The sequence below is a fragment of the Salmo salar genome, chromosome 11 (genome assembly GCF_965601325.2).
Source record: "Salmo salar chromosome 11, fSalSal1, whole genome shotgun sequence".
NCBI lineage: Eukaryota > Metazoa > Chordata > Actinopteri > Salmoniformes > Salmonidae > Salmo > Salmo salar.
This window is the reverse complement of record NC_138301.1, coordinates 41033547-41048763: the sequence shown is the minus strand read 5'-3', so window position 1 is coordinate 41048763 and position 15217 is coordinate 41033547. Positions and strand designations below refer to the sequence as shown.

At 47.4% G+C, this 15217-nt stretch overlaps 2 protein-coding genes across 4 annotated transcripts in view; both read left to right on the top strand.

Moving 5' to 3' along the window:
* LOC106587856 (zinc finger protein 609) overlaps window positions 1–6630 on the top strand; it is a 99116-nt gene extending 92486 nt beyond the window's left edge. For 2 of the 3 annotated variants that reach the window (XM_045689548.2, XM_045689546.2), the window contains 5 exons: window positions 795–3174; window positions 3396–3771; window positions 3908–4276; window positions 4468–4546; window positions 5960–6630. In XM_045689548.2, the coding sequence (XP_045545504.2) occupies window positions 795–3174; window positions 3396–3771; window positions 3908–4276; window positions 4468–4541 (3199 nt within the window). In that variant the 3' untranslated portion in view covers window positions 4542–4546; window positions 5960–6630. The remainder of the gene's footprint in view (window positions 1–794; window positions 3175–3395; window positions 3772–3907; window positions 4277–4467; window positions 4547–5959) is intronic. The other variant, XM_045689547.2, reaches the window with a different exon arrangement.
* A 5776-nt stretch (window positions 6631–12406) lies between these two features.
* LOC106562775 (GRAM domain-containing protein 2A) overlaps window positions 12407–15217 on the top strand; it is a 35700-nt gene continuing 32889 nt past the window's right edge. Inside the window, exon 1 of the mRNA XM_045689544.2 lies at window positions 12407–12557. Within this exon, the coding sequence (XP_045545500.2) occupies window positions 12442–12557 (116 nt within the window). The 5' untranslated portion in view covers window positions 12407–12441. The remainder of the gene's footprint in view (window positions 12558–15217) is intronic.

Sequence of the window (15217 nt, the reverse complement as noted above, 5' to 3'; positions counted from 1 at the left end):
GAAAACAGTCACAGCTGGGCTGATGGAAACAGGATGTGCCGATACAATTTTAAAAACGGTGAAAGACTATTTGTTTGTTTGACATGGTGGGATCTTTTTGTGTCTGGGAAATTGATTGTGAGAAATGGTGGTCGAAACGCCTTTATGCGCAAATATTGATGGAATAACCATCATACTGAAATAAACGTATGTTGTGTGGTCCTCCGACTACGACTCAGGAAAGCATGCAGTTTATTAGGCTACAGATGAAATAAGTTATGATGAACTTCACAGGGTGGTGAAAGTGCAAGGTGATGAGCTTGATGCTCCTTTCCAATAAATATCGAGGGTCTTATTCTGGTGACATGATGATCGATGCTTTGCTGCCAGTTGACAAATACAAATAATATTGCTCTTATCCATAATAATCTCATAATGCAGGTAGCCTACCCACACTGTATCTGCCAGCTGTTGGGTAAAGTGCACGTGCCAAGATCAGAGTGGGCACCCTTGCTTTAAAACTAAAAGGTTTTGTGACAAAATATATGTTAATGTGCACTATGTCATCACACACAGCCTTTTATCCACAACAAGTTAATTTGATGGAAACCCATCTCTGGTGGAAAATGCGCATATTGTGTTATGCAGATTTGAGCATATTCTCATCAAAATCTGTCGCAAATTGGATGGAAACCTAGCTATTTAGTGTAATTTGTATTCTGCCTACATTTCTGTCAGTCAACCCTTTTTTAAATGATGCTTGTTTTTGGCATGCGTAATGTAATTTCCTAACGTCTACATCCTCGTCTCCTCAGGTTCTGTGAGTCTCCCACCAGTGACTTGGAGATGAGAAATGGCCGGGGCCGGGGCAAGAGGATGAGGCCCAACAGCAACACACCCGTCAACGAGAACAGCAACTCGTCGGACAACAAGGGCAGCAGCACCAGCAAGACACGTGCCGCCAACAACAACAAGGGCCGGCGGGGCAGCCAGACGTCGTCGGAGCGCCGCACGCCGCCCAACAGCAACACAGAGGACGTCAAGGCCAGCCCCTCATCGGCCAGCAAGCGCAAGTCCAAACCTGCCTCAGACATGGAGCCCAACTCCAGCTCTGAGGACACCAAAGGCAACAAGCGCATGCGCACCAACTCCAACAGCGGAGGAGGAGGGGCGCCTCCCCCTGTCCTTCCCCCCATCCCCTCAATTAAAACTGAGCCCCAGCCCCCGACGCTCGACCGCAACTGCCCCTCGCCGGTCCTCATCGACTGCCCGCACCCCGGCTGCAACAAAAAGTACAAGCACATCAACGGCCTCAAGTACCACCAGGCACGCGCACACAACGACGACGACGACATCAAGCTGGACCTGGATGGGGACAGTGAGTACGGGGAGGACTCCACGCTTCACCCTGAGCCGGGGAACTGCAACGGGGCCTCCAGTTCTCACAAAGGCTGCCTGTCTCCCGCACGGTCCGTCACCCCCAAAGGAAGGGGCTTGGACTGCCAGAGTCCGTCTCCTTCCCCGGGCAAGTTTGGTTCCAAACACAGTAAAAAGAAAGGTGGTGACGCTGACCCTGAAGCAAGCGGCATGCCGATGGAAGGCTGTGACGACGGGCCCTGTCTCACCGACGAGGCCAGCAACGATGGCATGGAAAAGTCCAAGTCCCACAAAAAGTCCAAGACCGACAAACTTTCTCAGAAGAATATGAAGTCATTGTCCCGGCCTGTACCCCCAGGGAGCGTAGCTTCCCAGCAGCTCTACTCCTTACAGGCCGCCTCTTTCCCTGCAGGGGGGAACCCCAATGCCTCCCTAGGGATCCCCCCTATGATACAGGGCATCCCCAAAAGCCCCCAGATGAAGGGCGCCCAGCCCACCAAACCCCCTGCCGCGATGGGAGACCCTGCCGCGCTGAACCCTGCTTCCGGTGCCTCAAAAGAAAAGAAGAAGAAGGAGAAGAAGAAGAGAGACAGCAGGAAGGAGGCAGACAGCCCCAAGCCTCCGGGGAAAGGGGGGAAACCAGAAGAAGGCAAGAGCCCCTACTCTGAGTCCTCAGAGCCAGGAAAAGGTGACGGGCTACTTAACGGCTCCTCGGACCCCCACCAGAGCCGTCTTGCCAGCATCAAGGCAGAGGCGGATAAGATCTACAGCTTCACCGACAACGCCCCCAGTCTGTCCATAGGGGTGGCCAGCCGGATTGAGGGCACGGGAATGCCGCAGCCACTCACGCCCCTCCACGTGGTCACCCAGAATGGTGGCGGAGCCGACAACTCCTCAGTCAAGACCAACAGCCCGGCGTACTCGGACATCTCGGACGCAGGGGAGGACGGCGAGGGCAGACTTGTGGAAGGGGTGAAGGTCAAGGTGGAGGATCAAGGCATCAGAGAAGGAGCCAAGAAAGCCTTGTTCCCCAGCCAGACGCCCAACAAGGAGTCTCCGTACTATGCCGGCTATGAGGCCTACTACTCGCCCAACTACACCTGCCCCAGCCCGGGTGCCGCCAACCCGGGCATGCCGCACACCGAAAGTCCGGCGGTGAAAGTGAAGCGTGAGGACGAACAGGAGAATGTGGAAGACAAGGTCAAAGTGGAGCCTCACGAAGATCGCAAACCCGAGATGAACGCCTCCAGTCAACAACAACAACAACATCATCAGCAGCAGCAGTCAGTCATCCAACAGCGCTCCAACATGTACATGCAGCCTCTCTATTACAACCAGTACTCCTACGTTCCCCCGTACGCCTACCACCCGGACCAGGCCTACCACAACCACCTGCTCAACACCAACCCAGCCTACCGGCACCAGTACGAGGAGCGCCAGCGCCAGGTGATCTCTGAGCAGCACAGGGCGGCAGTGGCGGAGAAGAAGAGCTCTGACGCGGCGGCCATGAAGGAACGCGAGGCCTCCATGAAGGAGGAGTGGAAGCAGAAGGCCTTGGGGCCGCCTACTCTCTCCAAGGCCCCTGGCAAGACAGACAGCCTGGCCAATAAGACCCAACAGAACCAGGGTAAGACAAGAGACTCTCCATCGGAACCCTCCAAGGCCTCCGCCACTGGCCTGAAAGGAGAGGTATCTAAGTCCCAGCAGGCCGAAGGGCTGAAGATTAAGCTGAGTGAAGGGGGGCACCATGGGAAGGAGGACTCCAAGCCAAGCCTGGACTCCAGAGCGGGGATAGAGCAAGCCATGTGGTACAGACAGGTAAAAATTAAAAAAACATACCCTATTATTCATACTTAGGTGTGTTTTTATATTCTATTATTTGTACATATTTTATTATGTTAATGATTGCAGTGTAATGTGGTGATTGATGCTCATTTTAGATCATGTTTAGATCACTTGTAACCCTTCTAGAGAGTTGTGTAGTTGTTTTAGAGAGGTATCCCTGAGTTAACTCATTCACACCATCTATCTACCCCAAGCAGACCCAGATGGAGGACGAGCAGCAGCAACAACCACCACCGCGGTGGAAAGACGAGAGAGACCGAGAGCGAGAGAGAGACCGCGACCGCAAAGGAAAGGACGACAGGCCCAACAGGCCCAAGGAGAGTGTCGGTCCCAAAGAGGAGGATGGCGCTGGTCCAAAAGAGGGCACAGACCCCAGAACGTCTTCTGCTGAGGACCAACGGGCCATGGGCAAAGACCCTCGTGCCAATGCCCACATGCAGTTCTCCTCTGCCCTGGCGCAGCATCAGGGCTACATGCCCTATATGCATGGTTACCCTTATGGGCAGGGCTATGACCCCAGCCACCCCGGGTACAGAGGCATGCCCACAGTCATGATGCAGAATTACCCAGGTAACCACACCAGATCAACTATTGGTATAGAAAGGAACCACTTGGGTGAAAGCGCATTTGCCCAAAAAATCTCTATACAAATGATTTGATATTAAGCCATGAATGAAATAACACAATGACCTGTCCCCCATGTTAGGTTCCCCCTACCTGCCCGCGGGCTACCCGTTCTCCCCTTACGGCGGCAAGATGGCCGGTGGTGAGGAGGAGGTGAGGGGAGGTGACAAGTCGCGCGCCAGCCCCACGGTGAGTGGCAAGGCAGCTTCGGTGGACTCCAAGGCCCTGGACATCCTGCAGCAGCACGCCAGCCAGTACAAGAGCAAGTCTCCCACGGTGGGCGACAAGCCGTCCCATGAGAGGGACAGGGGAGAGAGGAGCGGCGGGGAGAGGGAACGAGAGAGGGACATGGAGCGGCCACGCTCCTCGCCCTCCCAGCGCATCATGCCCTCCCATCACCACCTGGGATACCCGCTGCTCTCGGGCCAGTATGATCTGTCCTACACTACAGGTCAGTCGCAGCCACTCACCACTTACTATTATGACTGACGAGGCTCTCGGAAACTCTTACTGATAAACAACTGATGTACCCAGCCCAACTGATGTACCCAGCCCAACTGATGTACCCAGCCCAACTGATGTACCCACCCCAACTGATGTACCCACCCCAACTGATGTACATACATTTTCCGCCTCGCACAGGTCTCTCGTCATCAGCTATTGTTGCCAGTCAGCAAGCCGCAGCCCCCTCCCTCTACCCCCCGGCGCGGAGATGAAAACGGTAAGGCCCCTCGTCAGACAGACGGGCACACAAACAGAATAAGATGGGTCTTAAAGAGAAAAATACATTAGCAGACATAGAGCGCAGTTCAATAACCAAATGGACGGTATCACACCAAATACTTGGTACTGTGTACACACTAACCAAACTGAATCATGGTGTCTTTGCCGACGCCAATGGAGACAGCTAGTCCTACTGGGAACTGACATATATAATGAAAAAGACATTACACACAAAATACTTTACAATTTACATACTTTTAAAACATGAACATATAGTGTGTGTTTGTGTGTGTGCATCTATCAGTTGCACATGTACGTCAGTACATACACACAACAAGTAGATCACACCAATGGGAGTATCACGGTCTCATTAGCCAGACAAATAGACACTGGGGTCAGACGGACACTGGGGTCAGATGTGGCCGTATGGACAGAGAGCATGGTGGGAAAAGATGTAGACATGTAGTACTTTGACAACCTGTAGCTTCTATGCCTCATTACATATGAGAAATGATGCTTTCCTTTACAATCGCACTGACTTAGTACTACTGTCCTGTACTACAGTCTGATACACAGCTCTCTGGGAAAATACTTAGTACTACTGTACTGTATAACAGTCTGATACACAGCTCTCTGGGAAAATACTTAGTACTACTGTACTGTATAACAGTCTCATACACAGCTCTCTGGGAAAATACTTAGTACTACTGTCCTGTACAACAGTCTGATACACAGCTCTCTGGGAAAATACTTAGTACTACTGTCCTGTATAACAGTCTGATACACAGCTCTCTGGGAGAAGACTTCAACAAAGGCCCGACTGTGCTAGCTAGCAGCCTCAGTATGCAGCAGCAACAGCTCTTATGCCTTCAGTTCAGTTGTTTGTCCTAAGCAGGTAGGACAGAAGCAGAGCTCAGTGAATCACAGTAGTGATACTGTGATAATAGAGACAGTGTTATCACAGGCTGCCCTGACCTCTAGTGGCAGAACTCTGCCTTGTTTCTGGTTGTGGAATACCTTATCTAGAGTCTTTGTTGGATTTGCTTCCTCAGCTTGGTATTCAAGTGTAAAACGTCACTCACATAGATGTCACAGTGGTCAAAATGGCTGCATATAAATGTTTTAGTGATTTTTACATTTTGAGGTAATATTGTTATTTACAATAGTAGTGGTACTAGTCATTACATTGGGTAATCTACGTGTCATTACATTGGGTAATCTACGTGTCATTACATTGGGTAATCTACGTGTCATTACATTGGGTAATCTACGTGTCATTACATTGGGTAATCTACGTGTCATTACATTGGGTAATCTACGTGTCATTACATTGGGTAATCTACGTGTCTTGAACATGGTTTTGAACGTGAATTTAACCAACCATTTTCTGTCTTTTGTGTCATTTCCACAGGGAGACATGACCGACACCTCGCCACCCTGCAAAGATTCATGTGACTGGCTCACATGAGGAAGCCCTGGGCCCCGAGTCCATTTTAGACATCAGTTGAATGGTGTTTCTATATTTTTATTTCTCTGCCTGAATGTCCGGCAGATTCTTTTTTTTTCTTCTCCTAGCAGCATCTTTTTCCCTCATTTCCCTCCTGCCCCACCGTGGACTAGGACTGAACTCAGCCAAGGTTTCCCTCCTGCCCCACCGTGGACTAGGACTGAACTCAGCCAAGGTTTCCCTCCTGCCCCACCGTGGACTAGGACTGAACTCAGCCAAGGTTTCCCTCCTGCCCCACCGTGGACTAGGACTGAACTCAGCCAAGGTTTCCCTCCTGCCCCACCGTGGACTAGGACTGACCTCAGCCAAGGTTTCCCTCCTGCCCCACCGTGGACTAGGACTGACCTCAGCCAAGGTTTCCCTCCTGCCCCACCGTGGACTAGGACTGACCTCAGCCAAGGTTTCCCTCCTGCCCCACCGTGGACTAGGACTGACCTCAGCCAAGGTTCAAAGCCATCACTGTCTGCCCATGTGCACACCTCCGCTGATATCTATTGGTCTTTGCACTGTTGATGAACGAAGACATGCAAAAATAGACCAACTGACTGCCTGAAAAGCTGAAAAGGGGTTCTGACTGCATAGTTTTTTTTGTCCCGTGCAGAACGGGGCTGGGTGGCTGGGGGGGGGGGGGTGATGGGGGAGGGGTCAAACTAAAATAAAGACTGACAAAACTAAACAAGTGAATCATGTTGAAATGTTTGAACTTGCTGTTGTTGGCCTGTTGTACGCAGTGTGCCAGTATATCTTGACAATTGTCATTAGTAGGTTTACTGTGTGTGGTGAGAGGACGCTTGAAGACTTCTATAGGTGTTGAAGGGTTTGTTTTCTCGTCCCTCAACCAGCCATTTGCTCGCTAAACACCTCTTGATTCACTTTTCAGGGATAGACATAATTATTGTGTGAAGGGAACACATTCACCTCAATATAGTTCATGTTTTGTGTTTTCTTGACATTTGCATTGTTCATTTCACGGCATGAGTGACTTTTCTTTCAGTTAATTTGATTCCTCCCCACTTCCCAATCCATCCTTTAATGTGTTTTTGATACGCCAGTCTCACTTCACCCTTTCCGTACACTGAATCAACCAAATCACACAAATACCGTGGCTCACTCTGATCAATATTGCACTGACTGATGTTCAGTTGTAACCATGGTTTCTGTTCAGAAGTGTAGAGCTGTTTGTTACCTCAGAACACTGGGGATCATCTACTGAAGAGGTAGGCCATTTTCACCTTACTGGTCCTGCAATCGGCACAGCAAATGGACCAGTTCGTTATCCTGTCAATTTCCATGGAGGAAGAATCAAACAACTGATTGCGGAGGAGGAGGATGAGGAAGGATGCACAACGTAAAGTCAAGGCAGAACCAGGGAGGAGCGATGCCCGGCTAGACAACACACAACCAACCACGCACATCTAGCTCAGAGCGACCCCATCCCATCAGCAACACCACTTGTGTGGGCAGCGCTTCAATCCTATATACCCTTGGCTTAGCAACCCTTCCCCTGTGTTACAGTAGTGCAGCACTGAGCCAATGGGGGAGTCCTAGTAGATTCAACCAAGCCTGGCCAATGTCTGGCACTCTTATCACTGGGTGGCCCTTCAGGTGACAACTGCCAGAGACTGTTACATGGTCACATTACAGCTGGGCTCCCCTCAGTAGAGGGACGTCACCTGTCTTGACTCCCACTCACCTCATTCAACCCCTTCTCTCTGCCACTCACCTCATTCAACCCCTTCTCTCTGCCACTCACCTCATTCAACCCCTTCTCTCTGCCACTCACCTCATTCAACTCCTTCTCTCTGCCACTCACCTCATTCAACCCCTTCTCTCTGCCACTCACCTCATTCAACCCCTTCTCTCTGCCACTCACCTCATTCAACCCCTTCTCTCTGCCACTCACCTCATTCAACCCCTTCTCTCTGCCACTCACCTCATTCAACCCCTTCTCTCTGCCACTCACCTCATTCAACCCCTTCTCTCTGCCACTCACCTCATTCAACCCCTTCTCTCTGCCACTCACCTCATTCAACCCCTTCTCTCTGCCACTCACCTCATTCAACCCCTTCTCTCTGCCACTCACCTCATTCAACCCCTTCTCTCTGCCACTCACCTCATTCAACCCCTTCTCTCTGCCACTCACCTCATTCAACTCCTTCTCTCTGCCACTCACCTCATTCAACCCCTTCTCTCTGCCACTCACCTCATTCAACCCCTTCTCTCTGCCACTCACCTCATTCAACCCCTTCTCTCTGCCACTCACCTCATTCAACCCCTTCTCTCTGCCACTCACCTCATTCAACCCCTTCTCTCTGCCACTCACCTCATTCAACCCCTTCTCTCTGCCACTCACCTCATTCAACCCCTTCTCTCTGCCACTCACCTCATTCAACCCCTTCTCTCTGCCACTCACCTCATTCAACCCCTTCTCTCTGCCACTCACCTCATTCAACCCCTTCTCTCTGCCACTCACCTCATTCAACCCCTTCTCTCTGCCACTCACCTCATTCAACCCCTTCTCTCTGCCACTCACCTCATTCAACCCCTTCTCTCTGCCACTCACCTCATTCAACCCCTTCTCTCTGCCACTCACCTCATTCAACCCCTTCTCTCTGCCACTCACCTCATTCAACCCCTTCTCTCTGCCACTCACCTCATTCAACCCCTTCTCTCTGCCACTCACCTCATTCAACCCCTTCTCTCTGCCACTCACCTCATTCAACCCCTTCTCTCTGCCACTCACCTCATTCAACCCCTTCTCTCTGCCACTCACCTCATTCAACCCCTTCTCTCTGCCACTCACCTCATTCAACCCCCTTCTCTCTGTCACTCACCTCATTCAACCCCCTTCTCTCTGCCACTCTCTCAGACCAGTAGGGCTGTAGGGGTTTTGGAGATGAGGGGGGAGTGTAGTCTCTCAGACCAGTGGGGCAGTTGGGGTTTTGGAGATGAGGGGGGGAGTGTAGTCTCTCAGACCAGTGGGGCAGTAGGGGTTTTGGAGATGAGGGGGGAGTGTAGTCTCTCAGACCAGTGGGGCAGTAGGGGTTTTGGAGATGAGGGGGGAGTGTAGTCTCTCAGACCAGTGGGGCAGTAGGGGTTTTGGAGAGGAGGGGGGAGTGTAGTCTCTCAGACCAGTGGGGCAGTAGGGGTTTTGGAGATGAGGGGGAGTGTAGTCTCTCAGACCAGTGGGGCAGTAGGGGTTTTGGAGATGAGGGGGGAGTGTAGTCTCTCAGACCAGTGGGGCAGTAGGGGTTTTGGAGAGGAGGGGGGAGTGTAGTCTCTCAGACCAGTGGGGCAGTAGGGGTTTTGGAGATGAGGGGGAGTGTAGTCTCTCAGACCAGTGGGGCAGTAGGGGTTTTGGAGATGAGGGGGTGTTAATCAAAGGTTATTTAAAAACAGTCACAGTGATCTTAGATTTGTTCTTTACCTGTTTATTTATTCAAGAACCCTTTTTGAAGAAGATCGAGGGATGTTGTCTGGATTGAAGCATGGATGAACTCTTGAGTTGAGAAGCTTAATTTAACCTTTGTGCCCATTTAAGCAAGGAGCCATGAAATGATGCCTCTGTAGTGGGATACGGCACCTAAAACACAACACAATGTCCTCCCCTCCACTAATGCAGGCGCTGCAAAAAGACTCCTTTCCTATTCACACAAAGTAGTCGCTATACAATGTATAGAAAAGGCTTCATATGGTGCGTGAGCTGGAGTCGTTGAGAGTGAAGCTAAACCAGTCATTAAAAGTGAAAGATGTATATTTATTTTTTCTATTTTCAGGGAGGGGTACTTGCGCTATACAAACGAGGCTTGTTGACAGTCTGCCCTATAAGAAACAATGTGGAATGTTCCAGAAGTCAACATACTGCTGGCCAGAACATTATCACGATTGTCAGGTAGCTTCTTTTTTATTTTTGTTCAGTATTGAAGTACATATATACACCTGGATTTCACTAACTTGAACCTGCTAGCTTGGTGGTGTAACACCTTGTAAAGGACTAGGACAGTTAACATATTAGTCTCATTGTGTTGCTAGGTTCTTGTCCTATAGGACTAGGACAGTTAACATATTACTCATTGTGTTGCTAGGTTCTTGTCCTATAGGACTAGGACAGTTAACATATTAGTCTCATTGTGTTGCTAGGTTCTTGTCCTATAGGACTAGGACAGTTAACATATTAGTCTCATTGTGTTGCTAGGTTCTTGTCCTATAGGACTAGGACAGTTAACATATTACTCATTGTGTTGCTAGTTTCTTGTCCTATAGGACTAGGACAGTTAACATATTAGTCTCATTGTGTTGCTAGGTTCTTGTCCTATAGGACTAGGACAGTTAACATATTAGTCTCATTGTGTTGCTAGTTTCTTGTCCTATAGGACTAGGACAGTTAACATATTAGTCTCATTGTGTTGCTAGTTTCTTGTCCTATAGGACTAGGACAGTTAACATATTAGTCTCATTGTGTTGCTAGTTTCTTGTCCTATAGGACTAGGACAGTTAACATATTACTCATTGTGTTGCTAGTTTCTTGTCCTATAGGACTAGGACAGTTAACATATTAGTCTCATTGTGTTGCTAGTTTCTTGTCCTATAGGACTAGGACAGTTAACATATTAGTCTCATTGTGTTGCTAGTTTCTTGTCCTATAGGACTAGGACAGTTAACATATTAGTCTCATTGTGTTGCTAGTTTCTTGTCCACAAGTGTCATGGTTAATAAATGGAATGGTGTTGCGACCTGTATATCTGAATGTGACAGTGTGTTGAGATGTCCTGTACAACTAATATCTAATAGAAATATAGACCGCTGTGACGTTGTATGACACATCAGTGGATTGTCATTTCTACATGTCCCAAGCAGGTGGCGTAAGAATGGCTTTCCACTATACTGGAGGAAGAGACTAGTGCATTGCTCCAAAGGACAGAGATTTAGACTTGGTAGTAGATTGAATAAGAATCGTATTTCCTTAGGGGTATGATAAAGCCACACAAGCAAGTACTTACTATCCAGCAACTTAAAGGAAAAAGCTCTTGATTTTGTCTTGTTATTTTTGGAGGACATCCTTTCTTTGTTAGCTACTCTTTGACTGAGTAGTTTTTTTGTTCTCCAGAACGGCAGTTGCTTCAGTTGTCTCAATTGGTGCTTATAAAAACATCCTTTATCCCTTGGGAACAAAGACACTCTTTCCGACATCTTAAATTACCAGATCATGTCTTGTCTCCCTCCTCACCTTCCTCACGGGCCCTCTCGTGTCACTCAGAACCCTCAAAGTATCACTCACTGGTACTTGCAAGGATGTTTACAATGGTTTTCATTTCTATGGTTGAGCCCTGTTTCCTGTGGTCTCACCCCTTCCCTCCCTCTTCTCCTTCATCCTCCCCTTCAGGAGTTTATGTAAAGTGTGCATTACCACCACGGTTCTTTTTTTATACAATACTGTAACTTGCCTTTGTACATTTGGGCGAAAAATAAATCTTTTTATGAGACAATCATATGTCCTGTCTGACTGGCTTGCTTTATTCAGTCATTGTCCACTTCCAACCCCTGATAATCTAAATAATAGCTATTGCATATGTTGCAAAATTATTTTATCAAATGCATGTCAATGCTTCTTCATTAACTTGAATGTCAATAATTGACAAATTTCTGTTAATATGATCGAAGATATCATTCTGTGGTTCAACAGTAGTGTGTTGACTTGGCACTGTTTCTCAACCTCTGGTTCCAGGACCAGCACCGGCCCCTGGGATGTTGCTGGTATTAAAGCAATGAGCTCAAATAACCACTAGAGGGTGGTCTTCCCTAATAATTATGAGAAATGGGGTATTATGCAAATTGTCTATATAGAATTTCATAATACACACCGGTAACATAAGCCTCCATTGACCTAAACAGGCAATTTACATAAACTTACCTCAAAGTGAAATTTGAGGCTTAGTACAAAGAACATAACATTTGAGAACATTTTCATCATCGATCACCACTTCATCCATACTTCAATGCACCTTTTGGAAAACCTTTCAAATGTGTAGTTTGTCTTAATGGCTGCTGAACCAGCCCAGCCAACAGTTAGGATATTGTCCTAAATACACCCCAAGTCCCTTCTCCCCATCCAGGGTGCTCCGCATACAACAACGTGATGGTTCTGCTGCCACAGCGGGGAAGAGATTATGCAAGGATGATTTTGTTCAGTGTAAATGTGAAATCTGATTATCCCCTGTGTTCCCAGTGGGGGAGGGAGAGTGTAAGGTCCGGGGGGAGGTGGGTGAGTGGGGTTAGCTAGAGGAGAGAGGGTGGAGATGTGCTGAGGCAATGGCTTTTACAGCAGGCGCCTGGGAGCAGGCACCCCTGCGACGACAAGGGTGCGGTGGCTGACAGCGCAGGGGTTAATGGGATGCACTATCTACGCAGCCAGCCCTGAGGCCCTGCCAGGCGACGAGGCCACAGGCCGACACCACCACCACCACCGACCCCATGGTCCCTGCAACCAGAAGATACCAGCCAGGTCAGTCAGCCCTGTTACCTGCACTGTCAGTCAGCCCTGTTACCTGTTCACTTTCTTTGGTGAGGAAATACTTAGGTTGGTTTCTCAGACCCAGATTAAGATCATTCCTGGTCTAAAATGCACTCTTGACGAAGATTCTCCATTGGAACTTGCTGTCTAGTCCAGTAGTAGCCATATTTTGGGTTGAAGAAAGTGTCCTGTACAGTCCAAGCATAAGGAACAGCGGTGGGATTTCTCCTAGTGTGGAGGTTTGTGTAATGACTTCCTTGAACTGAGATGCAACTTCTATTTACTTGATGTGACTTTTCCCCTGAACCTGAGAGCTGTGGAACATCCACCTTCAGGAATACCTGGGATAGGATAAAGTAATCCTTCTAACCCCCCCTTAAAAGATTTAGATGCACTATTGTAAAGTGGTTGTTCCACTGGATATTATAAGGTGAATGCACCAATTTGTAAGTCGCTCTGGATAAGAGCGTCTGCTAAATGACTTAAATGTAAATGTATACTACTAGTAAATAAGGTCTATGCTAGCCTCTTCTCTACATGTATTAGTATGCTCACAGCACACAGGCAGGTGTTGTGTATTCACAGTGTAAACCGTGTCTGTCCTCTACGTTGTTCCATGATTAATAGAGCTCAAGGGGTTGAGTGTGTATCCTCAGAGTGGCAACAGAAAGGTCAAAGGATATCAGAGACTCATGTGTTCTGGTAGTCAGTTAGCCTATAAGCGCTGGTGGGGGTACATTGAATAGAAGGAATACAGTAACAATATAAAACTGGTGCGGTGCAGGAAATAATACTAGCAGGATGGAGAGTAAAAGAAAGTCATGGTGGTGATGGTATGGCGTTCTCGCTAGTAGCAGGATTTTCAGCACCACAGATCTTTGCACAGTGTCCTCCCTGCACAAGCTAAATAACACCAATATGCAGTGTTATTCAAAATAACTTTTGGACTGTAACAGACCAAATACAGCTATATTTGGGGGGCCTTAGGCCTACTCAGGAAAATTATATGGTATTTTATTGACGTATAATTTATTGAACTCAGACATGGATTTATCAGTTGTATTACCATATAAAGTCTAAATCAACTTCATATAACAATTATAAACATCTTACTTGAAAAGGCTACTGTGGTAGGCCTAATGTGATTTGCTTACACCACTCTCAGTAAGGTTAAAAGGTGCAGTTACGTTCTGCCTTGGAATATAAGAAATATATAGATTTAATTTGCATTCGGTTGTATCATTACGGTCAGTACAAGCGAGCGTAATCGCACGATTAGGTTATTTTAAATCCGTAGATCAAAGTTTTACCAAGCCGTGAATGACACAGCGGTGTCGTATTCTCAACCAACCTCACGGATTCCCTGCGCTACAAGTTGACACGCGGCAAGTGTTTACTGTCTCGCCGCATGTCTCTTTGCTTCAAATTGTGTCCTTTTTCGCAATTCATGTCTTTTTTTCCCATGGACATTTCGCTATAGCTCCTTTGCGACATGTGAAGCTGTGGCTGGTACCAATTCAACGTTGTGGAGGACATGACCGTTACTTTGGCTGAATAAAATAAGACGACTAGCCTACCTGTGCAGCGGTACGTTGCGGAAGGTTATTCGTAAAGGCAAAGATTGCGTGAGTTTAGTCTGTCTCATCTCTGGAGTTGGTCGTCTATTTTTTATTGACAGTTGTCAAAAGCATAAGTTGTTAATAATGAATCTAGGCCCTAATGTAAGTACCTCAGATGTATGAAGTAGGGCAGGCTATATAAGCAGGTTATTGGCCTAGTTTGTAAATCAATTGGGGCCGTCCTGCCAATAACCTCAAATGATTGTATACCTTGTGTTTACTTTATCACAGCCTACAGGCTTATAACTGTATAAAAATGGTCAGATTTATTTATCACATTTTAGCCTCTATACTTTCTATGTTTAGTGCTCAATGAGTGACATTCCTACACTATATTTGTTTCTGAAAATTATTTGAAGCTCACATTTGTTGACCGAGAATCAACAAAACTGTAAACATATGCAACTTTTTTTACAATACGTTTTTTGGTTAAAATAAGGGTAGACAGTCATACTAATGCCATTTGCGTGTTTGAGTCATATTCTTCAAAAACCAAGGGGTTATATCTAATTAGTTGTGGAAATCTTAGCCTATGTGGCTTTAAATCTATGTAAGCGTCAGTGACGGCTGGTCTACGCGTGTTTACTGTAGACAGTAGCCTACCTAATCAGAGCCTTTTGAAGGGGCGCAAGTGATGTCACCCTCTACACCAGGGGCGAAAATCTGATATCAACTTTGGATGGGACAATTACATGAAATTTTCTCAAGAGCAATTCCTGAGGGGGACACCAAAAGTAGTGCTGTAACACATAGCCTACATTGTAATATGGTAAATGTATATTGAGGAACCAAAGAAATAAGGTGTTTGCCATACTCCTAACTACCGGTACCCAAAACTACACAACTAATCACAACAGCAATACCATTGCCTTAAACTGGTGACTGAACTAAGATTTGTTAAAGTTGAGAGTGGGGGTATCCATGGCATTTTCCAATTATGTTCTTATTTTACAAGTGAAAAAAGTTGAGAACCTTTCATAATGTTGCCAAACAAAGACTCAACAAACTTACCTGAGACTCCCTGTCTCTGCC